Source organism: Amphiprion ocellaris, chromosome 16 (assembly GCF_022539595.1).
Source record: "Amphiprion ocellaris isolate individual 3 ecotype Okinawa chromosome 16, ASM2253959v1, whole genome shotgun sequence".
NCBI classification, from domain to species: domain Eukaryota; kingdom Metazoa; phylum Chordata; class Actinopteri; family Pomacentridae; genus Amphiprion; species Amphiprion ocellaris.
The window spans coordinates 13,008,071-13,028,619 of NC_072781.1; the positions used below are offsets into that span (position 1 = coordinate 13,008,071).

Consider the following 20,549-nt stretch of genomic DNA (forward strand, 5'->3'; position numbering starts at 1 on the left):
AAAATCCTGCACAAAATATTGTATTCCAATAGAATAATGATGCAATAAATATTAACTTTGACAAACTAAAATGTTAAATTGGCAAACTATTATATTGTATTTTTGTTTAGAATGCTTTAAAAATTACTTGATTCAACTCTATGATCCTTTTTGAGGCCATAATTTGTATTATTGTTATCTTTGAGAGAATTTTGTTCATACATTTTTGCTGCTTGACATGGAGGGACAGAATTAGAAATACTTTGTGGGATTTAAAAAAAAGAACTGACAAAATAAAGCAGGAACTCCAAAGCTGTCACTTTTACAATTCTAATAATAATTATTGTGCACAGGTAAGTTAAGAATAAAATAAAATAAAAATACTGATAAAAAACATTTATGTTTGTACATTTTACTTGTGGCATGAATGAAAAAAATGACTTACTGATTGCATACATTGAGTGAATGGACTAAGTGAAAATTCTGTTGTATTTCTACATAATTTAGCTCAACTTCATTTACTGATCATAATTTAAGTCACCTAAACATAAACAGTGATACTTTAAATATGTTGGAGCACTGAATGTTAAAATATTGGCAAGTGACCATAGTACATGTGTCCTTTAATGTGTTCCTTTATGCTCTTTTCTATTCTAGTACAGAAGATCGATTAAAATATTTCTCTAAAGATCACCAATTTGCTTCTGAGCTTCTCATTCAACCCCAGTTAGTTACATATTACAATACACTGCTTGTCATATTTCAAATATCATACATATTTAAAGTGAGTAATGTCAGTTTTGGGCCATGCGTAAACTAAACTGCATGTTACCTTGGGGGTACATGGAAACATGCGAAATGTGTTTTAATATTTTAATAATCTGTAGGGTTTATGTAATTAATCTGACATATGAGTGCTTGTGCAACGTCTACATTTATTGTTATTGAATCAGTTGAAGGTGACTAACAGAGCAAAGAACATGATGAATTACATAATTACATTTACATAATATTAACCATGTCTTTGTAAGTTGAGTAAAGTAATTACAACCACTGCCTGAAGAAAAACATATATGGACTGAATGAATCCGAAATTGGATAGTGTGCTTTTATTAGAAATCATACACTATGACAGCAGAGGCCTGTGATATCATATTGATCATAAAAATACTCTCAACCATTAAACCAAAGTATTATTTCGTGTGAAAACAGTCTTAAAAAAAACTGTATATACCAAACACATACACAACCTTTACCTGGGGCTTATTAGAAGCATCTGTGTTGGCATTACTATCTTTCAGAGCATTCCCATCATTGCTCACGGTCTGTTTCACATTGGACATCCACTGCAATAGTTTGCTAACTTTATCACCATGTTCTCTCTTCTCCTCATCAACAGATCTCTAGAATTAAAACAGATGGATTGTTGACAAGATTGTTAACTTTTCTGCAAAAAAACAACAACCCAAAAACAAGCAAAAAACACACAAGATCGGTGCGTCGATACATTGACAATCAGGGTAATACCACCCAAACTGAAAAAACATTGTTAGTTGCATCAACCACAGTATACAAATATGTGTGAACCAAAAAAATCAAACAGGTAAGTGAAGGTAATGTGATAGCCAAACAAAACCGAAGGAATTTCTTTTTGCAGGTTTTGTTTTTATGCTATGCACACCCATATATTCACAAATGTTTATTTATATGCCCAAACATAGTGAAATGTTGATTTGGCTCCATAACCATGAATTTTTGCAGCCTCCAGTAACCTCAATCCAGTGTGGCAGTCGTACACGCTTCTTTCAAGTGCCTCTCTGAACGTGATTCTTCTCTTGGTCTTTGGACAAGTGAGGCTTTTGGTCTGGAACTTCTCATCTTTGAGTATGGCAGCGGTAACTTTGTCAACAAGGCCGCTCTGAATGACTTCTTCAAGTGAGACTCTATCATGAGTGTCAGGATTTATCAGTCCTCCGGTCAGAAGCTGGAACTCAATACAGCGAAAACCAGCTTCCTTTGGGAAGAGATTTTCCTGAACTGCCTGGGGTACAGACAAAGTCTTTGCAGTCTTTGGGTGAATAATGCCATTAAATGCCTGCTCAAACTGTTGGAGCTGCTGATTCAATGTCTCATCTAAAAGACCTCTTCTGAGAGCCTCGGAGAGACTAACTTTCTCCCCAGAGGAGGGGATACAAATACCTCCAGTGCAGGCCTGAGCCTCTAACAGTCTCAAAGCAGTGGCTCTATCAGTGAAGCCCTGTTGAAAACCCTGAAGAATTGAGAGCCTCTTCTTCTGAGTGGTGTCCCAGAAACCAGCAATGGGGCTGTTAACATCTTCCACAACAACCATCCTGGAAAATATGATGTCCACAATCTCATAGATACTAAGAAGACCGCCGCGATAGTTTTCAAGCTCAGACGACTCAAGAAACCTCTGGCTTAAAGCAGACTCTAGGCAAAGTTGTCGGCCACTTTTGACATCAGTGATGACGTGAAGCTGGGTTCCACTTTGGTCCACTGTGGACTTTTCCTGCCAGTTGCTTTCCTGCTGTGACAGAAACAGATACGTCTTCCTGTCGATGTGTTTCCCCTTGAATGCTTCGTATGCTGACATTTCGGTGCCACAACTGCTGTTGACAACTGACACTCTATGAGAACTCACTGGAGATGTGCTTGTTATGTGTCTCTCGCCAAATGGAAAGAGGAACACGCCACTGTCAATGTCGTACAAGCATGTCTTGAGGATTTCAGAGTAGTATGCTTTCTGTCCAGTGTCAGGGTTGTGGAAACCTTTGGGGTTACTGACTGGATCGTACAGACTCTGTAGAATGTCTTTGTTCAAAAGACCCTGTTCAACAGCAAGACCAACAGGCACCCTGACACCAATCTCTGGGTTTGTCAGGCCTCCAGTAGCAACCTGGACTTCAAGGATCCTCTTGCCTTTGTATCTATCGAGAACTCTCTCCTCCATTGCCTGAAACACAGACAGTTGTTTGCCCTTATGGATGTAGCCACTAATGGCTTTCTCAGCCTCCAGCAGTTTATCTTTCAGGCTTTTGTCTATGATACCTCTCTCTAGTGCCTCAGTAACGGAGTGCGTTTGTCCCGTGGTCAGATCTGTCAGGGTTCCTGTTGCAGCCTGAGCCTCCAGAAACTCGACTGCATACGTCTTTGCTAGGAAGCCCTTTTCAGCAGCCTCTAGGAAGGATATCTTTTTCTTGCTGGACTCCACATAAACTCCAGCAATAGCAGTGGGTTTGCCGATGTACTGGGCAAGTGATGCTTGCACCTGCTCCACTGTGATGAGGCCCATCTCTAACTTTTGCAAAACCTCTTCATCCAAGAGCCTAAACCTGATCAAGTACTGAATATCTGTAGTCCCTTTAAGTTCTGGAAGCTTTTGGGAAGATGAATATGTCACATTTAGTTTTCCATCATGGTCTGTTGTACTCTTCTCTGATGTGTTTATTGTTTCACAGATTTCTGTGATTTGATACCTTCTGGTCTTACTGGTGTTAGTTTCATTGGGTTTCGACTGGTCTGTTTGTCCACACAGAGCCATGTATCCACGTGCTGTCACACTGCCGGGCAAATCAGATTTAACATAACTCTGGTAAGTCACATTTCGGACGTCTTTTTGTACGAGGGTGGGGGTTTGATGAGAAGAGTTATTCAATGTTTTCTTTGTTGGTGAGTCGTGTTGAAAGCTTTGTCTGTGAAGGACTTCTGTTTTGTCTTGTTTGACTTGTTTAATTTCTTCAAGAATGTTTTCTTTGCCCATTGTTGCCATCTGTAGATGTGACATTGGGAGAACTTGTAAGTTATGACTACAATTTACGTTTAGAGCTACAATTTCTAAATAGATATAATAAATAGTAAGCTATAAACAATCACAATGTATTATATTTAAATATACTGTATAAGTGAAGAAAAATATTATACAGCAGTAATGCTGAAATCACTTCATCCATACCTCTGAGGAATCTTTCATTTTGAGAATTTTGTCCTCCGTGTTGCGTTTTGCAGCTTCATTTGAGGATGCAGTCTTCTGCATCATGGTAACGTCTGTCTTCGATAAATCAGCTTTGTTCTCTTTCACATACTGATGACTAGTTTCAGAAACTTTCACTTCGAGTCTCAAAAGCTTTTCCTGAAGACTTTGAACCTGCCTGATGTATGATTCTAATTGTTCCCGAAGAGATCTTGCCTCATTTTCTTTCAGAGCCAGCTTCCTTTCACTATCCGATAACTGCTTTTCAATCGTTGTTGATTCCTTTGTTTGTTCATTGCAGACGCTCTGTAATGCACTGACTTTTGAGATTAGTTTTATTTTATCTTCCTCAAGCTGGGCGATTTCGGATTTTGCTTTTGACAAGTCCTGCATGAGTTTTGTTCTCTCTTGCTGCAGTTTGTCCATTTTGATCTGCAGTTGCAGCAGTTGTTCCGTTTGCAGCCTTGACTCCACTGTGGTTTGATGGACTGTTCTAAGCTGTTTCACATCTTGTTTGAAATACTTGTTAAACATCTCTGCTAGATCTGCATTGTGTGACTGCTGGTTGGATTTCTCACTTGTATTTGTGACTTGAGACTGCAGTAGAATAAGTTTTTTCTCTATCTCTGTCTGCACTAGCAAGAGCTGCCTCTCATAGCCATCTTTCTGAAGTTCCAGTTTGCTCTTTAATTCCTCCAGCATTTTCTTGCACTTCTCCAGTTGCTCTTCCATCTGCTGGGACTTCAGCTGAAGAACTGAGTTCTCTTTTTGCTTATGCTCAGCTTCTGTTTGGGCACGTTGCAGCCTATCTTTCAGGACTCTGACTTCAGAACCCAGCGAGATAATTTTCTCTAGTGCCTCAGCCTTCTCTCTCTTTAGGATCGCCTTCTCTTGTTGTAGATTTGATTGGGATTTGTCAGAACTACACATCACTTCTTTCATAGATACTTTATTTCTCTGAAGCTCAGCCTCTAGCTGCATTATTTTGGATTCTTTTAAATGTTTTTCTTTGGTTTCTATATTCAGTTCATCTTTTGATCTCTGTAAAGAAGAGCTTAGTTCTGAAAGTTTCATATTCAAGTTCTCTACGTTCCTTTCTGTTGCTCTCCTGTCGTTCTGAAGCGTGAAGATTTCCTGCTTAAGGTTTTCTGTGATCTTCTCTGAGCAGCTAGTTAACCCTTTAATACTATGCTTATGCTGGAAAAGCTCATCCTCTAATGCTTTGACTTTACTGAGATGTTTCTGACTCTCAGAAGATTCTCTTTGCAGCTCTGCATTTTTTTGATTCAGCGTTGCTTTTAAATCACTGATTTCAACTTGTTGCATTTGGAGTTTTTGAGTCGCTACATTTTTCTCAGCAAACATTGACTTCAGTTCTAATTTCAGAGTTGTCATTTCTGTCACATAATTGGTAATATTGGAATTGAGGGTTTTGATTTTCTGCTGCAGTTCAGCTGTTTTCTTTACCTCCTCATTGTAATCCTGCAGTTGAATCTGAAGGTCATGGGAGGTCTGAGATTTCTTATTGAGCTCCTCCTCAATAATTCGGACCTGTGATTTGCTGCTCTCTACCTGAGACTTGAAAATTTGAATTTGCTGATCCTTGCTGTTAATTTCCATCATGACCTTATCAAGTTTAGCTCTCACATTCTTCAGATTCTCTTCCATCTCCATATTTATCTGTTTTAACTCATCTATTTTGTTCTGCAGTTGTTTAACAGCTAAATCATTCTTCTGGAGTTCTGCTTCAAGGTTTTTACATTTGTGCTGCATTGCCTGCTCAGATCTTTTTACAAACATGTTTTCTTCTGTGGCTGTATGCAGTTGCTGCTTCCAGCTCTCTATCTCTCTCTTTAAGGACTTGATCTTTTGTTCAGAAACTGATCTCTCTTTTTCTAATGTCTCTGTTTGGACCTGAAGACCTCTGATGTCACTGTCAGATGAGACATTTATCCTTGCCAGCTCACTGCATTTCGACTTCAGCTGATCTATTACGGTCTGTTTGGAAGTTATCTCTTCCTCTAAACTGTTAATCTTGTAACTGTTTTCCTGCTCAATAGAGCTTCTCTTTTGTAGCTCTCCTTGGGTGATCTTTAGTTTTTCTTTAAGGCCTTCAACTTCAGTGCTTTGGAAGAAAGCGGTTTGTTCCAATGAGGCCTTTGCTCTCTGGAGCGATCTGATTTCTTCTTGAAGGTCATTGATGGATTTCTTCATGTTCTGTATCTCCTGCTGGAGATCCTCTGATTTCTGCCTCATGTGGACCCTTTCAGTTTCCATGTCCACCTGAAGTTTCTTCAGTCTGTTATTGCTGTCATCCAACAGCTTTTTGTAACTTTGTGCTTTCTCCTCAGCCATTTCTGCTTTTTTCTGGACCAGGACCAGCTCCTCTAATTTCTGCTGCAGTACATCCACCATCATGCTGTCTGCAGATGACTTGGGCTTGCTGTCGACTGCTGCCTGGCTGTCTGACACTAAAGGCTGCTGAGCCACATCATTCTTTTTGGCCTGGATTTGACTTTCCAGCTCCTCCTCAGTTTTGCTGTCAACTTCCTCCACATTTATTTTTTTGAGTTTGGGACTCTTCGTATTAAGAACTTGCTCATCATTTGTTTTCTTCAACAGGTTGTCTAGTTTCTTCTGAGTCAAAGACCAATTGGCCTCTGACTGCTCAATAAACAGCTTTGTCTGCTTTAACTCCTGCTCACTGGCAGCTTTGTCTTTAACCGCTATCTCTAACTTAGTGCGATACTGATTAACATCATGCTCAAGCTGCGATTTCTGAAAGTTAAGATCCTCAATCGTCTTCTGTTGCATTTCTATTTCACCTTCCAACTTTTCCAATTGTACTTGTCTTTCAGTGAGCAAAGCCTCCTGTTCCTGGACCCGCTGCTTAAGTTGACTAATCTCTACTTCCCCTGTAGCTTTTTGAAGCTCCATGCTCTCTGTCCATTTTGCTTTTTCTGATCTTTCAAAAGCCTTTCTGTTCTGTATGATGCAAAAAAGAATAAGTCATTCGATGCTTCACATTTAATTAAAAAATACAAAAATAACTGCATTAATATTTAAATGCAATCTCTCCAGAAATTTGCAATTTCAGCAGTCTATTTTTATAAAACAGGAAAAAGAAATATTGTGAAAAGTTCAACACTGTGAACATAACATCACATTTATCAGTAATATGTTAGATATTTTAAAATGAATTCAAAAACACTGATTTGATCACTGCACCGCTTTTGATTTTTAGCAAATAAGTTTGAAAATATGTTAGTGCCAATACACAAACTCCTGGAGAGGTTCTCTTTTTGTTACTACTGTGGAAACAACATAACAAAAAGTTTTAGCTAAAGAATAAAAAAGCCATCTCCTCCCAGCAAGTCACCATCACCAGCAGAGCGTTACCGTACTTGCAGACATGCACCGCTTTTCTGCATTTTATTTGCTTCATTCGCGCAATGAAGCAAATTATCTTCACTCATGACGAGCTGACCATATGCATATCACCAGAGATATGATCCTTGGAGGCAGGCAGGCAAGAAGTCCAGGTGCATAAGGTGTAAAATACTGTAGGCATTTTTACGATTGTAAGAGGTAGTAAAACATGTTGATGCTGAAGAGAAATCCTAGTAACCATGCAAATGAGGCTAAGTTAAACTGGCATTACTTTATCAGGAACCCAAATAGCCCCAACAGCTGAAAATGAGCTGCACAAAACACTTGAAATGTAGAAAGGAGGGAAAAAATAAAAAATAAAAGAACAGCTCACCTCTTCGTCTTCAGTTCTCTTCAGTGTTTCACTGGCAAACTTCACATATTGTGTCATAAGAGTCACCAGAGCAGTGTAGCGGGTCCGGAGATCCATGAACTGTATAAATGAACATATAAATAAATTAGACAAGCGTAACCCAGTATGTCACTGAGTAGGTACTGTTCATACTCAACTAACTTCCTCTGCTAGTGAAGTGAAAATATAGTTTTACCTCTTGCTGAATGGCATCAGAAGAGCTCTGCATCCTCCGTTTCTTCAGAGGAGATTTGTGTTGGGAGTCAACCATCGCTCTGAATGTCATCAGCTGAAGTTCATAATCCTAGAACAGATTGTATTACATGAAAGGTTACAAGTTTTGTTGTCCCCAAAATGAACATTTTAGTTTTTGTTTACATCACTGCACAATCTTCTACCTACAACAGTTCGCTATTTATCAGAAAATCGCTGACAAAGTTTAAGAATCACAAAGATCCTGCAATATTCCTACAGAGCTGATGCTTCATTATTTACATATCAAATTCTGAAGCTGTGACTGTGCAAAAACAAAAAAATGGGTTGGAAACAAGTTAATATAAAGTAATTTACCTTGATGGCAGATGAGTAATGCTCAGAGTACTTTTGACACTCATCAATTCTGCTCTGTTTTTGTTCAATTTCAGCAACAAGAACCTGAAAAACACACATTTGCAATATTTATTTATACTTACAATATATGTCTTTGTTTTAATGTGAGGAAATTAGGTCTTCTCCTACCTTCTGTTTGTTTAACAGCTCAGCAAGCGCCTTGCTATCTTCAGGTTTGTTTTCTTGGGCCTTCAGCTGTGCTGCTTCCATTTCTCTCACCCATTCGTCAAGACTGCCATAGGAGTCTCTGTAGTGTTTCAGGGACTTGCTGATACCGTCCAAGTCCCGAAGCCTGAAATTGACAATATAACCTCAATGAGCAATGTGCACATATACTGTAAGGTTTGTATACTGCTATTGTCATGGTTTTAATGCAAATAAATAAATAAAAAACACTAACCTGCTATCAATCTGGGAGTGAATGTTCTGCCATCTCTCACTCAGCTGATCTGCCTTCTCCTTGTGCCAGTCGAGATCAAAGTCGCGCTCATTGTGGGCCTTAAACATACGATCACTGATGACACGTGCTTTCTGTAGCTCATCCTCCATGTCATGGAAGACCTCCTGCCTTTCATCAATCTCTGTCCGCCATTGCTATAATCAGACGGGGGAATTATTAATGTAGTAAAAACATTGTCAATGTTCCATTCAAATAAATAATATATTATGAATTACCTTAAGTGTAGAAATGACATTTTCGATGGATTTGACGTCAGAGTTCATGGCATCTTCTTCATAGAGTTTGGATTCGTAGGCCTTAACCAGAGCCTCTGCACTCTGGCTGTGCTTCACCACTAAACTCACTGTTTTTAACCTGCAAAAAAGAGCAAACACCCCTTCAGTTCTAGTACTTCTAGCATTGCCAATATCTATGTAAATATTTTTGTGACAATGAAGGGAGATTCTTACTTATCCATATAAATGGAAGACATGGAGTAAACTTGGCTCATGCTCTGGATGAGGACAGTGAGTTCAGAGGAAAGTGTTGGTATAGATGGAGAACCTGCAGCCTGTCTGAGGAACAGCTCACACTTCTCCTTCATGACGTCCAGATCCTCCTTCAACTTACTCAGCTCTGCTGTCTTCTTCTGCAAAAACACATTAAGAATATCATGGTTAAATTACAACAGTAAAGTTTGTGAACATGTAAAATCATTGTTGATGCCCAGATGCGTACCTCATGCTCTGTGATGCGCTGCAGACTCTGCTCCAGATCATCTCTTTCCAGTGGTGTGCGGATTTGCCTGATCAGGTGTTCTTCATGGGCCTCCAGGTGCATGCGGAAGTTGCGTATTTCTGAGATGTAATGATTGTACACTGACTCCTCGTGTTCCTCTGTATACCAGGGGAAAAATATATATAATTAAAGGATGTATAAAATTTGTCTCAAACTGTGACACGAGTTTTGTTGTATTTTTTTTTAAAACAGCAAATGTAAAAGTTTGCTTTTAATCTTAAAGTCACAACTATTTGACAGGTAGAGCAACCATATGACAAAACAATTTGAATTTTAAACTTTTGTGTAGTTTCAACTGAAAATGACATATAGACCTCTAGGGGGCATCATTACCACACTGTAAGTAAGACCTGTTGCAAGGTGAAGAAAGAGAAATATACAAAATGATTGAGAAAAAAATAGGGCTTATTTTAGAAAAGGGGACCAGTTATATATGCAAATGATTGTGCATACACATACATGTGCACATGTTTTCTACACAGACCTATGCAACATCACCACACCCATTGTGTTATTTTCTCCAAATATTAAATTTTAAACTCCGCAAAAAGCACATCAAATGTTGATTGAGGAATTTTAATCCAATACACATTTTGTCAAATTGAGAGAAAATCTCTTCAACAGCTCTCTAGCTGTTTTTTATGTGTATGCTGAGAGAAAAATCTGTCTGTACACAGGCCTGGCTTGCAAATAGCAAACAAAGTGGCTCAGACCAATCTGCATAACACTGTTCTAGTGTGTCCCATGCACATTTGTGTTTTTGTACAGGATGAAGGTGACATGAAAGGAAAGGAGCACTGGCAGAGAGACTTACTGTCAATCTGACTCATGCAATGTTTCAAACATACCCACAAGCTAAATCAACAAACTTCTCCAGAATTGCAAATCCACCTTTAACAACACATCAGTGTTTTCCTGTACTTTTACAGTACAAATTCAACCATGTCTTAAGAAACGGCTCTTAATTAGTAAAAGAAAAACAAACATAATTCCAAAAGGTATTAACTTAAGGCTTTAAAGACTTTAAGAGCCATGTGTTTCCGGTGAGGTGTTGTTCAATGTACACCACAGCTCCTTGCTGAGAAGGAGGGGAGGGGACTTTGAGACTTGCCTCTCTCTGCAGATCGCAGTAAATCCTGATAGTACTCTTTGCAGGCCACCACGTCTCTCTCCAGCTGTGAACAATCTGCCACTGTGAATATCTCCGACTCCTCGCTGTCTTCCAGGAACTCATCAAAGTGGGACTGCAGGTTGCTCAAGACCTGCTGATGCTCACCCGGTAACATGGTCTTTATCTGTAAGATAAGAGTGGAAATAAGACAAATGGGCTTCTAACCGGTTTCTGAGAAGGATGATCAAAGCTGAGTCTGAATATCACATATGATCTATCAGTGGGTGTGGAAAAGTGTGATTGATCACAGTCTTCAAAGAAAGCGAAACATACTGAGGCCACATTCCAGTTGCGGATGGCTCGTATGTCAGCCATTAGATAATGCCAAGACACCACACTCTTCATGTTGATGTGGGAGTGATGCCACAGTGCCAGGACATTCTGGTACAACTGCTCAGTTCTGCAAGAAAAGCAAAAATTATCAATAAAGTATCCAAGAAAGTCTAGCCAACAGGAAAAGTTCATTTTGTGCAATTTAAACTCATGCATTAACTCTTTTCTGACTTGAAATGAATCATAGCATCTTGGCAACTTACTTTGTAGCCATGTCAACAGCCTCTTTGTTGGGTGGAGGCACAGTGAAGCAAACAGAGGGCACCATGGCCTCATTCCCTGCAGGGTTGATGACTTTCCACTTGGCCCGGTGAGAGTTATTGGCCAGTACACACTCATCATCTTTATAGATGGTAATCTGGAAGAGTTGTGACACAGGAAAATCACAGAATCACTATAAAAATAATTTTAAAAAACCAAACAAATTTGCCTCAACATTTGAAATAAACCAAGATAAAAAGTGGTATGCAATGGTACAGACAACAGTACCTCTATCTGACGATAATCGCAGATCGCTTTGACAGGGATGGAGGATCGCACCGGACTTTCAGGGTTCCTGGGTCTGAGCTGCACAATGTTTTTGGCCCTGCCCACTAACCCAGCAACAGTGCTGCGGTACTGAAGAAGTTGCTCCTTCTCATCCTAAACACACACCAAAAAAGAAGCGTTTTCTTTGTTTTGATTTGCAACAACCCTCACATGCACCTTTACATCTTTCTGCTTGCATACCATGGACTCCTGAATGAGATCCTCCAGTCGGTGTAGGCTGCTTGTCCGATCACAGCTATATTTCCTGTGTATGGAATCTTGCAGGTTCTTAAGGTAGTCCATGGACTCTTTGGCATCACTGAAAAACTGCACAGGGGGAAAGCATATGAAAATAGATGCGACAAACAAATCCACTTCACTGTATTAACTGAAAATGTGAAACTCACCTCAAAATAAACTGCATTCTGCTTGAGATGCTGTTCTACACATGAGCAGAGCTGTAAAATCCAGCTCCACTGTGTCTGCATTGCAGCTCTGTATGCCTGGAAGAGGAACAACACAGAAATAAGACACACAATATCCAGGTGCAATAGCTAGAAATTCACAAGCTGAAACAGGACTTCTGAATCTTTGAGTCACTGTTGGAGCTGTATGTGGGGTGGAGACACTACAGGAAAGGTGAAATTTGGAATGTAAAATGCATCAAGGAAAAACACTCAGGGCTTACTTCTATTGTTAGCCTGGCTGGGTGGTTCTTGAGCATTAGGCGATCTGCCTTGTCCTGCACAGACTTGATGGCTTCCTCTTTTTCATCCAGCTCCCTCATCAGGTCCTGCATAAAGACATTAAGCTGAGTATCACTGGCATTCAGCCGTGGCATAAAACCAGCCACTCCATCATCTCACACACTCTCATATCTCGTTTCACACTGCTGAGCAAGTTAGTCCTTTAGGCCACAAATTATACGCAAATCCTTTCACTGATACTGTTGTTTCCTTAAATAAATGCAGCTGCAACATTGCCAAAAGTATACAACCCCCAAAAAATAAAAATTTTAAAAAATGCAAGAAAGAAGTCCTTGTTATGTAATCCACACCGAAAAGATTATGTCTAGAAACAAAACAAAAAAAACGTACTGCATGGTAGTCTCTCTTCTTGGAGATGTGGCTGCTGCGATCGCTCCAGTCAAACGCAACCTCCTCCTCCTCTTTCTCGTTCAGCCAGATCAGCTCTTGAGTTGCCTGAGACACAAAGTCATGCAGACTTTCCAGGTGGCTTTGCCGATCTCTAGAACAGCTCTGAAAAAGCAAGCAATTATAAAGTCAGACTACAAGAAGAACAATTTGTAGCAGCACAAATTTTAAATTAGGATTGTTGAGAATATAAAATTACTTACCAATAGTCTGTCATACTGTTTCTCCAGTTTGTTCAGTTTGTCTGAATAACTCAGCTTCAGGGGTATAGTCATCTGAATCTTGGAAAACATAAACACAATTACATTTTTTTCTTCTTCCTTTAATGTCTTCTGGAGAAGCTAAATTTGAATTAAACTAAATTACATTAAATTAAATTACATTGCATGAATATATTTTAGCAAGCCATGTTAGGCTAACATTTAGGCCTCAAATTATTAAATTATATAGGATTATTGATATTTTCCACTAAGACTACAATCAAGACAGAAAAAAGAATGAAACTAAATTACCTCACTCAGTTTGGCTTCTTTAAGACTCATTTGAAATTCTTCAATGGCTCTATGTACACTTTTGTGGTTCTCTAAATGCATTTCCACACTTGGCAAATCAGATCCCCACTCTGAACGCTCCAGTTGTAACTTTCAAACAGAAAAAAATGCAAATATTCAAAATAAAATATTTACAATTAAAAGCCTATTACAACAATAAAAAACTGATGGTGACTGCTCACCTGCATGTCCTCCACCCAGTTCAGGAGGTCCTGGACATATTTCATGTTGACCTCGTCCTCCGTCATGTTCGGGTCTGCCAACGAGGACTTCAACAAGGGCTTCCGAATCTGCATGTGTTTCAAATGTCTGAGGCCACTTGGGTCCATGCCGCTGCCATCACCACTTCCCATGTAGCTCTGGACTGAAGCAGGCTGCAGACTGGGGGTCAAGGCAGGGGTCAAGGATGGGGTCAGGCACGGTGTAAGGCTAGAGGTGAATGTGGACCCAGGGGTGCCTAAGCCCCCGGGGGTGAGTGCAGGAGTAAGGGCTGGTGTCAGGCCTGTGTTAATGTTCTGTGAGAAGCCAGAGTTCAGGCTTTGTGTGATGCCTGAGATCATCATTTTGGTTTGTTCTGTTGTCAGGGTGCGGCCTTGGCTGTACACAGAGGAACACTCGGATCTCAGGGCCAGAAGATCATCCCGGAGTTTTGATACCCTGAATAGAAGAAGGCAACAATATGAGAAGTCTTAATGTGTGAGAAAAATCAGTGTGCTATTTCTGCAAGAGCACTTTGTACCTTTGGACAAGTTGATCTGCAAATGGAAATTTCCCATCCAGAAGAATTTGAATGTCCACTACTTGTTGTCTGAGGATGTTCTCACACTCTAACAGGTAGCCAGCAATCTCAGCTTCATTTATGAACTGAATGCCAGACTCGAGACGTTTTGCATCCTTCCGAGACACAAAAAGGAGACTCAAAACTCAAAACAAAGATGCACACAGACCTATTTTATCCCCACTTACATAAAGTCAAACCAAGCTTGCACAAAACTTACAGACTGTAGGGACGTCCTTGCCAATGCCAGCCTGTCTTCGCCGTTAACACAGTCCCGCTGGACCCTGTTTGCAATCTGCTGCAGCATCTCAAGCCTATGAAATAAGTTGTATTATATGTTGACACTATAATACAATCCACTAAGCTTCACAAAAGCCAAGCCTGCACACTGTAACCTCACCTGGATCCATAGGCTATGTTGTTATTGAGAAAGACCGAGCTGTTAATTTCCAAAGGTTCAGTGATGACGGCGTCACTGGAGCCAAAGCTGGTGAAGCTACTGTTGCTAATCGATGAGATCCCACTCAAATATGCCATCTTACTTTACATGGTAAACAGCTATTGCTATTTTTAGCTACTTAAAAAAAAATCAGCCCTGCCATCCCAAAGGAAGGATCCCAGTCTCAATCTAACCTTGACAGCTTGACTGCAGGTGTCCGTAGCCCCAACTGAGGGAACGGTTTTCAACTCGCTCGTATTTATAGTGTCACAGAAAAGGTGAGGAGCGTGTACAGAATCCCACCCTGAAACACTATGCTGCCTTCAGGGGATGAAAATTAAATGGCAGGTTGAGACAGTACACCTTCATAAGAACTGACACCGCATACAGAAATGCCAAACTGCTGTAATTGCGGTTTCTTTCAGGTTTTAGCACACCCAGCATTAATGCTCTGTGTTGTGTTGACGGACCATGTCGGCAGAAAAGGAACTGTAAGCTTGCCTAAACTATTGTCAGGAGGCAGATCCAAAAGGTGATATCTGAGTTTCCATAGAAATAAGACTTACACGGCAAACAAACAACGATGGAAACAGAACATCAGATGCCATAAGAAAGCAGTACCTTTCTAACACATCAAACACATGTTGGGGCATGCTTTGGCAAAATTTACCTAGAATTTCAACCTATTTAAAGTAACTAGATGATTCATGATTGTGTTCATGAACTGCAGAACAAAAGTCTATATCATTTTTCTGTTTGATGCTGATCACTTCATCAACACTCAAAGTGGGGGAAAAAAAATCTTATCATTTGCAAAGATGTACTTTGGCTGCAGTAAATCTGATAGAGAAATGGTGTTTATGACATCTTATTAATACTGTATGTCCATATAAACCACACCATGGAACTACTCAGTGTGGGGATTTGTGCTTTAATAAAGCAAATCACATGCAGTACTGATCCTTAGTCTCTGGTTTCAGTAAAGACATTAACAGGCTTGCAATATGACACTGCAGCACTCCACCTGCATCAGCCATAGAAAATATTATGTTGACTCATGCAGCATGTTTGCTTCCTTATCTCTACACTTCTCATTCAGAAAATAGCACATAAGGTGAGTATTTTAGGCTTTAGATACAGCTGTGGCCTCAAGCAGTCATGCCTTTTGTCAAATTAAAGTCCAGCCCCAGTAACAAATTGCGACTTTTGACTTCCTAGTAACTCATAAGGTTGTAAGGTTATGGAATCCATAAATATTAGACTCTACATTATGACATTATGATGGCTCAGGTCAGCTAAAGTACAAATAAGATTAGTGCCTCCACATACCTTTCCACCTCTGGCCTCAGGCTCTTCTCTCTTTCAAGCATGGCAACAATTAATTTACCCCATTCCTTCTCCACGTCGTTCGGGTGATGACCTGGGGGTAACTGAATGCGTCCAAACTCAATCCACATCTGTCAGACACACCCCAAACACACACTTGTTACTTCTGCAATTTGTAAGACAGCAAATGTGTGATCAAAATAGCATAATCTTCTGTTTTGCAAAGATTTTCTTTGGATACCTCAAGCATTTTGTACATAGTTTGGATTTTGGTTTTCTCATTTTCTTTCAGTGGGATTTCATGTTCTTTGAACTGGAGATACTGTGTATAAAGTGCCTGTAAAAGAAAGCAGAAATAGCAGGTTTTAACATGCTTCTTTAAGCATTTGTGCCTTCATCTTTAAAGAACTGTATGAATGCATCTTCGCTTTTAGAAGCAAATGGATGCTGCTACTCTCTCATATCCATCTATATCCCCTTAAGTCTCAGTTTCAGCAGATAGGCATTACAGTTAAGCTATTTGAAGCAGGCAGTTATCCATCACCTTTCAGACAATATATGCAGGCTCTAAGCACTGCGTAAAATAAGACACCTGGAGCTCAACTTAAGCAAGATTGAAGAAAAGCTATTAATAATGATGAAAATCCACAAAATACAGATGTTTATTTGTTACCTTGAGTTCCACAGGGTTGTTGGGGAATGATCTATCTGACATTATGGCCACATTGTGTTTGATCCACTGGCTGAGGTATTTGATCATGTTCTGGTACTCCACCCATTTGATATCAACATCCTGCTCGGAGAGAAAGAATCATCAGCAACAACTCACTTCTCAGCCGTTTAGCTTGGATTGGGTGGAGTCACTTATGGACCAACGCCATTAACTTACATTAGCATTGATTCCATCAACACCATCGGGTACTTTGGGGAAGGCATCGAACAGCGTCGAGACGTATGTGATGACAGATTTTTCATCAGGGGACTGAACATCGACATCTGATGAGGAGAGTAAAAACCCAAAGCTCATAAACATCACACATGAGCTGTACTCAGAGGAATTATTCCTCCAGCCAAAATCCAAGCCTCCCAGCACATGATTTATGGCATCAAGATGTTTAAGCATTTGCAGTGTTTTCAGAGTCAAAGCACAGGTGAAACTGTGTATTGGACCTCACCCTCTGGGTCGAGCAGTCTGGCCACCCCCAGCTGTTCGGCCACGCAAAACGCCTGCTCTAAATTTGATCTGTTGGTCTGCGCTGACACACGGCTCATGTCAACCAGGTCAGGTCTGCAAAAGATTAGGACAGAGAAAGAAAAGGAGGTGAGTAAGGAATGTACGAACAGACAATTCAAGGCAAGAAATTCTGAGAAGTTGCAATACTGAAAGGGCAAAGAGTGAGAGTATTATTGCATCCAATTAAATTGCAAATACTTGATTGCTATGCAAAAAAAACAAAAAAAAACTGCCATTCTATACATGTTATTATACCTGTATTTGTGTATGATGGCATTAAATAGCCTCCCATCCCTCCAGGAGGTTGTGAAGTTGTCACATCGTACCCCTACGTAGCCTTCCGTTATCTGCTTGGACCAGAGCAGCAGTCTCTCCTTGGCAGTCATGTCCTCAGATTCCCCTGTTACATGGATCTCCGAGATCTGTCACCAAGAGAAAGAGAAAACAGGGTTTCAAAATGCATTAAATCCACAATAAAGGGAGCGTGGTTTAGAGGCACAGAAAATCAAACCCCTAAATTTGTGCTAAACCCCTTCTGTGGCGTACAGACTTCATATTTACAGATTTGACTGTTGTAAAATTTAAAGATAGTAAATATCTTGTACAGAGCAGACCTTGACGTTAATAATAAACTGACACATTTTATTTATAAATAGCAAGAATTACTTATCTAGTTCATTAACAGCTCTGTGCATACATGGACAAAATCAGCAGCAGGTCAGCTACGTGTGACAGAGTTGTGTAATGAATTACTCATTGGTTTTACAGCATACAATACAGCGTGAATATGACGTAAAGCAAACAGTGACACTCAACAGGTTGAGTTCCACAGTGTTGTTGGTGCACCAGGTGTAAAAGCACAGTTACAACAGCCAGTGATAGAAGAAGTATTCAGCTCCTTCCATTTAAGTAAAAGTTCTAATATCACATTGTGGGAAAAAAACAAACTTAACCCTCTGAACCTCAAGTTGAAAGAGCTAAGTTCAACTATGAGCTCATTTTTACTGCAAGACAAAGACATGCACCTCTATAGAAACAGCACAGCCATGGCTAGAAAACTCAAATATGTTTTTTTTGTGCAGCAAAACAAAGCTATAATGCCATCAATCATCCATCCATCCATCCATCCATCCATTATCTTTACACCACTTGATCCTCATTAGAGTTGCGGGGGTGCTGGAGCCTATCCCAGCTGACTTGGGGCGAAGGCAGGGGACACTCTGGACAGGTCGGCAGTCTGTCACAGGGCTACATATAGAGACATATACTTGCACTCACACCTACAGGAAATTTAGAATAATCAATTAATCTCAGCATATTTTTGGACTATGGAAGGAAGCTGGAGTACCCGGAGAAAATCCACACATGCACAGCTAGAACATGCAAACTCCATGCAAATAGATCCCAGGAAGGTCGGGACGCAAACTGGGGATCTTCTAGCTGCAAGGCGAAAGTGCTAACCACTACACCCTATCATAAATCGTAAAAAAGAAAAAAAAAACACATTTCTTTAGCAAGTCTAGTCGCAGCTGGTACAACATTTTTCCAAATACTCACAAATGTTACCAACACTTAAAAAGAAATGGCGACTCTACATATGATAGACAGTTAGCTACTTAGATTTTTAATTTGTTTCTATGCTTTTCTCCCATCTGCTTTGTGTGAGAACAGGCTGCAGTTTAGTCAGAAAGTCCCTGAATTTTGACACAAAACCGCTGGTCACAGCTGAGTCACTAATGGCTTTCTAGATTCTAGTGTGATTTTTAGTTTTTCAAAGAAGCTGGTGAGAGAAAATGGTCAATTTTTGGCAAATTTTTGATTGAGAAATGTAAAATAAAGTGATTTTAGTGAACTATCACAATTTTAAGCATGGTCTTGGTTAAGAGTCCCAACAGAAGTATACACTATCAATAAGTAGTTCAAGGTCTGTTGGAAAATTCAAAATCCAACAATTGTCTAAATTTTTAAAGTTTCTGTCTCTGTTAAATGATGTAATGATGTAATTCGTAAAGACAACAGGCCTTTTCAGCTCAGCATCACTTTTGGGGGTTCAGAGGACTTAAAGCATCATGTGATATATATAATTATCTACTGTACATGGATTAATATTAGTGCTGCATTAATGTCCATATTGTACTTCACTGTTGTAGATGTTTAAGGCTTAGCTCATTGTAACTACTTTACATATGTTTGGCAGCATCATATTCTATAATATCATCATATCTTTTCAGCGTTGCTGCCCTGTGAGATCCACATATCTCTAGAAAGTCACATTTTCATGAGCTCAGAAGAACAGTCCTGTTTTCAGCTTTGTGGCATTTATTCATTTTTTAGCTAATCCAAAAGGGTTTGAAAAAGAATTATAATATATTTTAAGTAGAAGAATGTCCTTCTATTTATCAGAATATTTCAAATTTGAAATCACCAAATACGGAGTTGTGTGTGTAGATTCTCAGTCATCCAGGTCATGGTAATCATAGGAGGTTCAGCAGAAAGCAACTTCACTTCTCTTTTAGGTTCTCTATTTATGCATTGTTTTCTTCACACCAAACTGTGGAGAAATGTTTGAAGCAATGCCATAACTTGACTAGCTTAACTAGCTCATTGATATCTACATATCTTGAGTGGTACAACCCTGTTTTCATAGAACAACACAAACCAGTTATATGATGATGTAAACTTGGTCAAAAAATGTCCGAGTTGTTTTAAAATTTCAATAATGCAAAACTCCTCTGCCTCCCGGCTCAGAACCAAGCACCAAACTTGGGACGACAGAGTCTTCTCCATATCTGCCCCCACACTCTGGAACTCCCTACCCCACAATCCATGACTGCACCAACCTGACCACTTTCAAATCACTCCTCAAGACCCACCTGTTCAGAACTGCTTTTAATACATAATACTAATTTGTTTTTAGGATGTGTTTCATGACTTGTTTTTTGATGCTCCTGTTTTAAATGTTTGCTGATTTTAGAATCTAACTATTTAAAGTGTCTTTGAGTATTTTGAAAAGCACAATATAAATAAAATGCATTATTATTATTTTATTAATATTCAACTAACCATAAAATCTTTATTTCCCACTCAAAGAAGCAGAATTTATTTTTCCTGTAATTCAGTCAGAGGCATAGTTTGTGAGAGAAAAAAAAATTAAATAAAATTTTTGGCATATATGGCCAATATCAGAAACACGCTGAGCTGGTATGATAGGTGAAGGACCACCGCTACAGCGGTCCCACCTGGAAGTATTATTTAATATTGTTAGTGGGTGAAAAGAAAAATCTTGGTTTCTAAAAGAGAATTCTAGTAGTTTTCTACAGAGGCTCCTATGATTACCAAATAGAGGTATATGGTTCTCACTGAACAGGATGTGAAAGAAAAATGTAATATTCAAAGTAACAAGTAACTACAGCTGTCACACGAAAGCAGTTGAGTAAA

At 39.5% G+C, this 20,549-nt stretch overlaps 1 protein-coding gene across 28 annotated transcripts in view; it reads right to left on the reverse strand.

Annotated features, from left to right (window-relative positions):
- dst (dystonin) overlaps positions 1–20,549 on the reverse strand; it is a 110,445-nt gene that overhangs the window by 50,220 nt on the left and 39,676 nt on the right. For 27 of the 28 annotated variants that reach the window (XM_035944026.2, XM_035944038.2, XM_035944032.2 and 24 more), the window contains 28 exons: positions 17,367–17,533; positions 17,053–17,165; positions 16,767–16,873; positions 16,551–16,670; positions 16,119–16,214; positions 15,881–16,008; positions 14,333–14,426; positions 14,074–14,228; positions 13,517–13,991; positions 13,296–13,424; positions 12,987–13,064; positions 12,727–12,888; positions 12,318–12,422; positions 12,037–12,132; positions 11,831–11,956; positions 11,591–11,743; positions 11,305–11,459; positions 11,042–11,168; positions 10,709–10,892; positions 9,538–9,695; positions 9,270–9,448; positions 9,036–9,174; positions 8,761–8,954; positions 8,490–8,652; positions 8,322–8,405; positions 7,948–8,055; positions 7,734–7,832; positions 1,236–1,382 (listed from right to left, as the gene is read on the reverse strand). In XM_035944026.2, the coding sequence (XP_035799919.2) occupies positions 1,236–1,382; positions 7,734–7,832; positions 7,948–8,055; positions 8,322–8,405; positions 8,490–8,652; positions 8,761–8,954; positions 9,036–9,174; positions 9,270–9,448; positions 9,538–9,695; positions 10,709–10,892; positions 11,042–11,168; positions 11,305–11,459; positions 11,591–11,743; positions 11,831–11,956; positions 12,037–12,132; positions 12,318–12,422; positions 12,727–12,888; positions 12,987–13,064; positions 13,296–13,424; positions 13,517–13,991; positions 14,074–14,228; positions 14,333–14,426; positions 15,881–16,008; positions 16,119–16,214; positions 16,551–16,670; positions 16,767–16,873; positions 17,053–17,165; positions 17,367–17,533 (4,041 nt within the window). Of the gene's footprint in view, positions 1–1,235; positions 1,383–7,733; positions 7,833–7,947; positions 8,056–8,321; positions 8,406–8,489; positions 8,653–8,760; positions 8,955–9,035; positions 9,175–9,269; positions 9,449–9,537; positions 9,696–10,708; positions 10,893–11,041; positions 11,169–11,304; positions 11,460–11,590; positions 11,744–11,830; positions 11,957–12,036; positions 12,133–12,317; positions 12,423–12,726; positions 12,889–12,986; positions 13,065–13,295; positions 13,425–13,516; positions 13,992–14,073; positions 14,229–14,332; positions 14,427–14,512; positions 14,791–15,880; positions 16,009–16,118; positions 16,215–16,550; positions 16,671–16,766; positions 16,874–17,052; positions 17,166–17,366; positions 17,534–20,549 lie in introns of those variants that run through there. The other variant, XM_035944048.2, reaches the window with a different exon arrangement.